This window comes from Thunnus albacares, chromosome 2, assembly GCF_914725855.1.
Source record: "Thunnus albacares chromosome 2, fThuAlb1.1, whole genome shotgun sequence".
Classification (NCBI taxonomy): Eukaryota; Metazoa; Chordata; class Actinopteri; order Scombriformes; family Scombridae; genus Thunnus; species Thunnus albacares.
The window spans coordinates 30,212,912-30,221,512 of NC_058107.1; the positions used below are offsets into that span (position 1 = coordinate 30,212,912).

Below are 8,601 nucleotides of genomic sequence, written 5' to 3' on the forward strand. Positions count from 1 at the left end.
TGAGGTCCTTGCTTTAGTATTTCTATTTTTCCACTCTACTCCACTACATTTCAGAAGGAAATATTGTACTTTTTACTCCACTACATTTTTATTTAAAAGGGCAGATACTGAAGAAAGATACCGAACCCCTAATTGCTCCTGATGGTTGTGCCTGCACCCTGCATGGTAGCTTGCCGCCATATTTGTGTGTGAGTGTGTGTGTGAATGAGTGAGTGAGCAGCAGAAAAACATTGTAAAGCACTTTGGATAAAAGTGCTATATAAACTTACCATTTAGTTACTGTATTGTGGTACTTTTCAGATGACACATATCAGCATAAAAATAGATTAATCATTCAGTCATAGATTAACCAACCCAGCAGTGTGTTAAATTGTTAAAATTAGCTCCTCCTTGACAACATTAAACAGTGCACACGTAAATGCATCAGTAGAAGTAGTAAAATAATGCAAATAAAATGAATATAACACTCTGAGTAGCCTACTTTTACTTTTGATGGTTTACTTTAAGTGGTATTCTTTTGTACATTTACCCATTAATTTCGCACTTTTACTTGTAATCGTGTTTTTATACTATATTATTGCCACGTTTACTTACATAAAGGATCTCAATACTTCTTTCACTACGTCCTTTATTCCATTAGCCTACATTTACTTTTAAAGTACTAAGAAATGTATAGTAAATGTAACTGTATGAGACTATTTATAACTGGTCAATACGTCACTGCCTGTCATAATCAGTAGAGACTGGAATTAAATGACTGTACAACATCCAATGTATTTGTTTGTGAATAAAATACCTTAAGTTTTCCTTTTTAAGATATTGTAGCGTATGTACAAGGACAGGAAATTAAAGGTGTTGACTGTCCAGAGAGTTCAGGTTTCTTTAGATAAAAAACACCACCTTTCATATGTACAAACATGTAATATGCCTCACAATTAAATTAAAGAAATGTATCTTTGAGCATTGTGGCCTCTTAGAAAAGGTATCAAGAAACTGGAAAAAAATATGAAAAATGGTCTTACACACACTGTAAAACCTGATGAGTTAGTCCTTCAAATTGTTTGAGGGAACAGACTGACTTAAACCGTTGAAGTTTATTAATTCAGTTTATTCAGTTAATTTAACTTAAAACTATGACTTATTAACTCTGCATTTTCCTTGCAAGGCATACTTAATTTATTTACGATATCCAAGAAAAGTCATGTCAGACTGATGCAAATGGCATATATATATATATATATATATATATATATATATATATATATATATATATATATATATATGTTTTCTTTTGGAAAATGTTTTATTTACGTGTCACTTCACATCTTCCAACCACCAGCCATAATTTATACAACTCAGAATTGTGTTTTTATACCTAAAAATACTTTAAAATGATGTTCACGTCTATACTTGCTTAAGTTACACATCAGTAATGCAATCAACCTCATAATAACAGACAGAATAAACCATGTTTTTCATACACAGATTTTGCTGTAGATTCTTTTTTTCATGTTTAACTGTTGTGCTTTTACATGTAGATCTGTGCTGTTTTTGTAAGTATTAAAAAAAAAAGAAAACTCAGAGTTCAAACAAACACCTTCCACATGCTCAAGTCTGTCACTCTCCACATGATACACTATTCAACATGTGTCCGGAACAAAAAACAAAGAGGTTGTTGCTGACAAAACAACACGTCATGCTGAATAGAGTCAAGGTGTGACCTCCAATTGTTAACCCTTTCACCCTTTCCGTGACCCCCCTGCCCCCGGCGTTGTACGAGAAACGGCTGCTGAAAGCATTTCTGACCCCGCCGGCCCCCCGAAAATATGGACAATCCCATCATATTCTGTGCATTTCTATGACACTGTTGCTGGCTCAGGGGGTTTTGGACAAAAGGAGCGGTCTGTGGGTCAGGTATAAAAGGAAAGGGTTAAACCAGGTGGAGTACAGTTCGGTGCAAGAGCAGCAGCAGCAATTCCATCAGCAGCAGCAGCAGCAGCAGCAACAGCCCACTGGCAACATGACTTCCACTGGAATGAGCATGATGAGCAAGGTAAGCTTTCTTTGATAGTTTCATTGATATTATATTTTCATATATTCTGAGGCTCCTGGTGTTTCAGCTACCACTAAAACCATAAACTGGAAATTGTCCCTTTTTTTGGCTGGAACACTTTAAAGCAGCTATAATCAGTATTTTTTTTTATAATAACAAGGAATCAACTTATTATATTTAGTGTGAAAAGAGTCACTTGTAGTGAGAAACACATCTGACTCTGCAGTTCCTCTCAGCTCTATAGAGCTTTATAGCAACTTAAAGCTCATTGTTTCAGTTTTCTGGCCCCAAACTTCACTGTTTTGGTTCTCTTACGGTCATTTTTGGCCACAACAGGCAGCTGTTTTCAGTGTAAAACCTCTAAAAACACTACCTGCCCAGCACCAAGTTAAAGAGCCAGATATTTCCCTCATGAGTTAGTGTAGAGTAGAACAAAAACAGAGCTGAAAAGACATGGGGATGTTGGACTTACATTCATCAGATGGCTAGAAACACAACTGTTATTAAATGCTAATGTTGCTCCTGGTCTGCTGGATGTGTCGATAGGCAACTCAAAAAGTGATACACCTGTATGTCAGCTTGTTTCTGCTGCCTACAAGTGGCCATAAAAAATAGTTATTGCGCTTCAGTGTAAATTTAGGAGTACAACCCAAGCTTTCTCTTCAACAGGAGTACATCCAAGGAAAGCTGGACTCACCGATACTGAAAGTGTTTCCTATTTTCCCCTCAAAACGAGAAACTAGTGTAGCTTTCATCTTGAATAAGTGCTAACCAAAGCTAATGCCTCTCCCCTCAGATCATCTTCTACGAGGACAGGAACTTCCAGGGTCGTTCCTATGAGTGCATGAGCGATTGCCCCGACATGTCCTCCTTCCTGAGCAGGTGCCAGTCCTGCAGGGTGGAGAGAGGCTGCTTCATGGTGTACGACCGCACCAACTACATGGGCAACCAGTACTTCCTGAGGAGGGGCGAGTACGCTGACTACATGAGCATGGTGGGCATGAGCGACTGCATCAAGTCCTGCCGCATGATCCCCATGGTAAGATCCCTCTACGGGCTTGATTTATTGTAGATGACACCTCTTGAATTATTATTTATATCCAGCCTTATAGAGCTCATGCTGTAAATGTGATGACATGTTTTGAGTTAAGCTCTCTCCTCTTCTGCACCACAGCACAGAGGATCCTTCAGGATGAGGATCTACGAGAGGGAGAACTTCGCTGGTCAGATGTCCGAGCTGATGGATGACTGTGACAACATCATGGAGCGTTTCCGTATGTCCAACTGCATGTCCTGCAATGTGATGGAGGGACACTGGCTGATGTTCGAGCAGCCCCAGTTCAGAGGCAGGATGATGTACATGAGGCCCGGCGAGCACAGGAGCTTTGTTAACATGGGCATGAGCGGCATGAGGTTCATGAGCATGAGGCGCATCACCGACTCCTGCTATTAGACTCTCTTTGCACTAAATAAAGCTGTCATAACTTAAGCTGATGATGTATTTAAATCATTTTTCTTCCAAGTGAGCACACATGGTCTTTTACACACATCCACACAGTTACATAAATTAGAGGTGGCTGCTGATGAACTCTTTCCCACCCAGATTTTCACAATAATCAACAGCCTTTTGATCTGAAGTCTGCTTCTCCAACTTGGCAACTGTGTATGCCAGATTATTTTAACCCTAACATACTGTTCAAGTTGAATTAGACCCATTTTTACATTTGAGAGCAGCAAAACCTCTCTAAACACTACTATTTTAGCCTGAAATGTAATAATTTTTCCTGAAGTGACCCAGAATATACAAAAATGGAAATATTTCAACTTTTCTTATGTGTGTGTGGGCAGCTGATGCACATCTTTATAAATATAGTGTTAATTTGACCCGTATTTATCCAAAAATTAAAAAATCACCACTCAAAAGTGTTTCACATTCACATGCATTATTCACAGTCAATAACATTCATTGAAATCACAATGGCTGTTACGCTCTCCTGTTTTAAGTAAGCCTAAAGAATAGACTCTTTCAGCTTCCTGAAAGCTTCATTAACAATTAATCACTCATTTATTTATGATTGATGAGGTATTTATGAATGAAAAAATAGATTTGAGCTAACATTATGGTAATATCTAAGACAATATGGGAGAATATGATGCAATCCGATACAAGAACACAAACCGTGGCCTCAAATTTTGCCCCAAAAACGCCTCTTTTATTGTGAAGAAGAGCATCACAAACAGTGAACATGCAGTAATGAGAAGGTGAGCGGGTGTGTCAGAAGTGTGAGGGTAGATTTCCATGAATTTTACGCAATAGGGCTGTTCACCATCTGTGCAGCCTTTTGATTTACAGCTGAGAACTAGTGATACAAGCTGCTGGAATTGTTGCACTCTAGTTATAAAGTGAAGCTTGTGTCAGCTAAAGTCACTGAAGTGGGCTGGAGGAAGTTTAGTCTAAGTCAGAGTGGAAGTCATATTGTTGTGTCTAGCGTTGTTCATAGTAAACTATGGACATTGTCATATAAATACTGGAAACGCTGAGATTCTCTGATTGTATTAACACTGTTCCCACTTGGCTTCAATCTTGCTCAGAGTTGTTATGAGAAGTAAATATTGTTTTTGTCTGGGTTTGTTTCTGCAAGCCTGTGTGTTTCCTTCAGCCCTGTTCTCATTAGGAATACAATAACAGAGGTAAACACACAACCAGGATCTGGTCTTTTTATCTCTGAATAATATATTAGAAATGCCTGTTAACAATACACAAAACGGCAAAGGATTGTTCAGGTAAGACTTAAGATATTTCATATGAACCTTTAGTCACTGTAGTAGTGTGGCTCCCTTTCATGTTCTCCCTAGGAGTAATTATAAGAAACTTTGACCACCGTACTTTACATGTAAAGGCCCCTTTCAACTACAATTTTGGGCTGACTGAGATGAAAGTTGACTATTGTGAAATAAACGTGGTGAAATCTTTGGTCATCAATCCAAAATGGTGGTCCTTGATCTCACTGTTCCACAGAAAGTTGTTTGTTTGGAGCTTTGGTGACCAAAGACAGCTTGAAGCAAAATTCTGTCAGAAATTCAAGACCATCTCACGATCATTCTCACAATGTGACTGCTGCTATGACCCACAACAAGCAAATCAATCAGAATACGATGACATTAAATAAAACAGAATACACTGGCCAGTATGACATTTCGTAAGTTTCTCACAATCTGACGGCCTCAAATTGATATCATACAGTCTTACACAGATTTCAACTAATAGGCGTCTTGCAATGTGACATGCAGTAAACTTACATGATCATTGTTATTGCAGTCTAAAGACGCCTTAACGCCAGCATCAAAATTTCAATTTGTCCAATATTTTGGTTCATGACTACATGCTTGCAAAACTGATGATATTCCCATCAGCCTCAGCTGTACTTTGTGTCTAGTTGCTCATTAGCAAATGTTAGCATGCTGATATGCTATACTAAGATGGTGACAATGACAACTATTAAACCTGCTTAACTACATAATATTAGCATCATCATTGTGAGCATGTTAGCATGCTAATTAGCATATGTTAGCATGCCTGCTAAAGTAAGATGATTTTAACATAGTAAACATCGAACCTGCTAGTTAGCATGTTAGCACTGTGTGGAGTAAGTAGATATAAAGATTCCCAGTTGGAATCAAATCAGGAATGTTATCAGCACATTATCATAACTACCTAATTTCATGTCTGCATCTCCACTAACGTTAACAAATAAAGGTAAAATGACCCCCCGACCCCCACCCTAAAAAAAACGTCTTTCAAAAATGTATTTTTATTGTATGTTCATGTTAGCATTTAGATACTGTGCATAAGTACAGCCTCACAGAGCTGCTAGCATGGTTGTAGGCTGTTAGCCTTGTTAAAGTCATGAAATCATTTGAAGGGGACATTATATTTTTTGTGATTTTCTGTTATTTATATACTTATAATGTTGGATAATGTTAAACATGGTAAAAGTTCCAAAACTTGAGATTAACATAGAAATGCTCCCTGTGAGTCAAAAGCCGGGGCTTCAACCTGCTCTGAACTCTTTGTTTGCAATGTTTTTTGGAAAAACCTTAACAACAACCTTAGCAACCGACAAGCTGATGTTGGTTGCTAAGGTTGTTGTTAAGGTTTTTCCATGTTTTGTTCATATTGTCCACTCTCATATTTCAGATTGGATTTAGGCTCCAACATTTACAGATGAATTGGAGAAGTTGACATTTTGATTAAGGAACAATAAAAGTAGTGAAATCCGACCACTACTGTTTGTTTTGTGGTTTGTTGACGTTGCTCATGAGTGTCTGCTATGGGGCAGCTTCCAAGATCTGGCCAATCAGAACAGAGTGGACTCACCGGGAGGGGGGCCTTAAAGAGACAGGAGCTAAAACGGCCTGTTTCAGACAGAGGCTGAACTGAGGGGCTGCATAAGGGCTAGTATAAGACAAATGAGGATTTTCTTGAACTGTAATACTGTAAGACATTTCAGTAGAGCCCCAGATTAAAAGTGTGTTGAAGTGCTGTCTGTAGGTTGTGTGACATTTTCCAGTGTTCAGAACCATCTGCTATTTGCACACTGCTTGCATTTTCCTTTTCCTTTGTGTGACCTTAGGAACCAGTTAAAAAAAGCAAAAATAAAATAAATGTCTATAAAATTTATGTATAAAATACTGATTTTCTTTGCCAACATTAATACACGCTTGTAGTTTTTGTTACATGCCTCAGAGGAACATATTAGTAGCAAGTCTCTCTATCTTCCTTTCTCTTTCCCCTCTCTTCTTCCTCCAGAGGACGGCCAATCCAGCGAGCGAGAGGGGAATCAATGCCCTGATACGAGATTCAGCCTAATGAGGATCAGAAACATCTTAATAAAGACCCATAATCCACCACTTAATCCCTCATTACAGAATCATCTGCATTCACTGGTCCTGCTCCATACCGCCGCAGTGACAGCACATTCAGGTCCATTGTTCTGCCTCGCCTCATCTCTCACCCAGGGCTACGTCTCCCTTTGTCTCCCCTCGGTGTCGAGTTATATTTGATCCGTTCTCATTAGACTTTTAGACGAGATGAGCAGAAGTGCCTGAAAATAGTGCTTTTGTGTGCACTTCTATGCTATCTGCTGTCTGAAATGGAAAATGAGACATATGCTTAATGAGGAAAAGATGGACTGGGACCTGCCGTCCGACAGAGAGATAGCAAGTGTATTGTGTGGAGAAAGTGCTGTGACCGATACTGTTGAGGACACACTTTCCAGGCAACGTCTGCGTCGATGATTATGACTTCTGAGAGTGTGAAAATTACTCTGAAGTGGGACAGATGGATTAAAGTTTAATGCTGAGCACTGGAGAGATTCTGAGTCTGGAGTTGGGGAAGTTTGACTCAAGATTAAAAAAAGTCTACTCAAGTATAATTTCTGACAGTATATTTAAAAAGTATGTTTACCTGCCAGTCATGGATCGTTGTAAAAACCTTTCTGTCAAAGCTTTTACCCTCAGGGAGGCGTTATAGACAAGTAAGAGCCACCAAAAAATGACCCTGTATTTTAACTATTTTTTTACTGTATTTATGTATTTTAAGTGATGTTTGTTGATGTGGTGTTCTGTATTGTCAATTATCCTGTTTTGTGTTGTTTTTTGGCTCTGTGTGGGGAAACCAAAGATGACTCTCTATAGTGTGGACAATAAAGTTCCTTCCTTCCAAAAACCTGCTTTTCTATCATTAAGTGGCCACCATAGATATAGATTTGACTGTGTTTAAGTCCATTATAAACACACTTTAATATGTTCTTTGTGATTCACTTTATATTTCTTTGACAGCAAATTGAGACATATAAAATTTCTGGTGTATCTATTTGAAAAATGCTCATCAGCACAAGAAATTTAAGTCAGCTCTGCTGCTACTTTGCATTTTCTTCCAAGTATGCTGAATATACTTGAAATATACTTAAATATTCTTGCTGTATAGGTCTTTTGGTAAAGTCACACAATTCACTAGACGCAACTGGTACCGACAACATCTAGTAAAACAAAGAGCATGAGATATAACAAGTCATGGCTTAAATGCCAGTTAAATGGGGCCAAACTAAAGCAAAAACATCAGCTTTTTAATATTGGATATTTTTGTAAGTCACATTGGTGATCCTGGGCCAGCTCTACTGTGACACCAACCCCTGGCCCGATTAAAGACCCCCATAATTCATTTTAATACAATGCATTTCATGTAATTTCATGCAACGAACAAGCATAACATTTTGCAAAAAGGGGATATTTATATATCTTTATTCATTGTAATTGTGAATTACAATTGTAAAGTCTGCACTGCATGACTGTCTTTTGCCTCTTTTAGTTTTTATGCTTGCAATTTTATTTTGCAGTTGAGCAGACCTCCCTAGGAGTTAGCTATTAAATGACATTTCATGTTGTGTTATAGTATATTTCCAAAATGTATACAAAACTGACAATGAACTTCAAAACACACACAACACAAAAACAAGCAAATTGCAACAACACAAACTATAAAAACA

General features: G+C 38.1%; 1 protein-coding gene across 1 annotated transcript; it reads left to right on the plus strand.

The window, feature by feature from the left end:
- The first annotated feature begins 1,843 nt into the window (after window positions 1-1,843).
- On the plus strand, window positions 1,844-3,542 carry LOC122971068 (gamma-crystallin M2-like). Its single transcript, XM_044337518.1, has 3 exons — window positions 1,844-2,053; window positions 2,850-3,092; window positions 3,228-3,542. Exons 1-3 carry the CDS (start codon window positions 1,859-1,861, stop codon window positions 3,504-3,506), a joined length of 717 nt encoding a protein of 238 aa, XP_044193453.1. The 5' UTR covers window positions 1,844-1,858; the 3' UTR covers window positions 3,507-3,542.
- The last annotated feature ends 5,059 nt before the right edge of the window (window positions 3,543-8,601 follow it).

What these genes read in the sequence shown, in the direction of transcription:
- LOC122971068 (XM_044337518.1), top strand. Translation starts at nt 1,859, where the DNA reads ATGACACTGTTGCTGGCTCAGGGGGTTTTGGACAAAAGGAGCGGTCTG. An exon ending in GAATGAGCATGATGAGCAAG is followed by an intron (nt 2,054 to 2,849) that starts GTAAGCTTTCTT and finishes CTCTCCCCTCAG; the next exon opens with ATCATCTTCTACGAGGACAG. An exon ending in CCTGCCGCATGATCCCCATG is followed by an intron (nt 3,093 to 3,227) that starts GTAAGATCCCTC and finishes TCTGCACCACAG; the next exon opens with CACAGAGGATCCTTCAGGAT.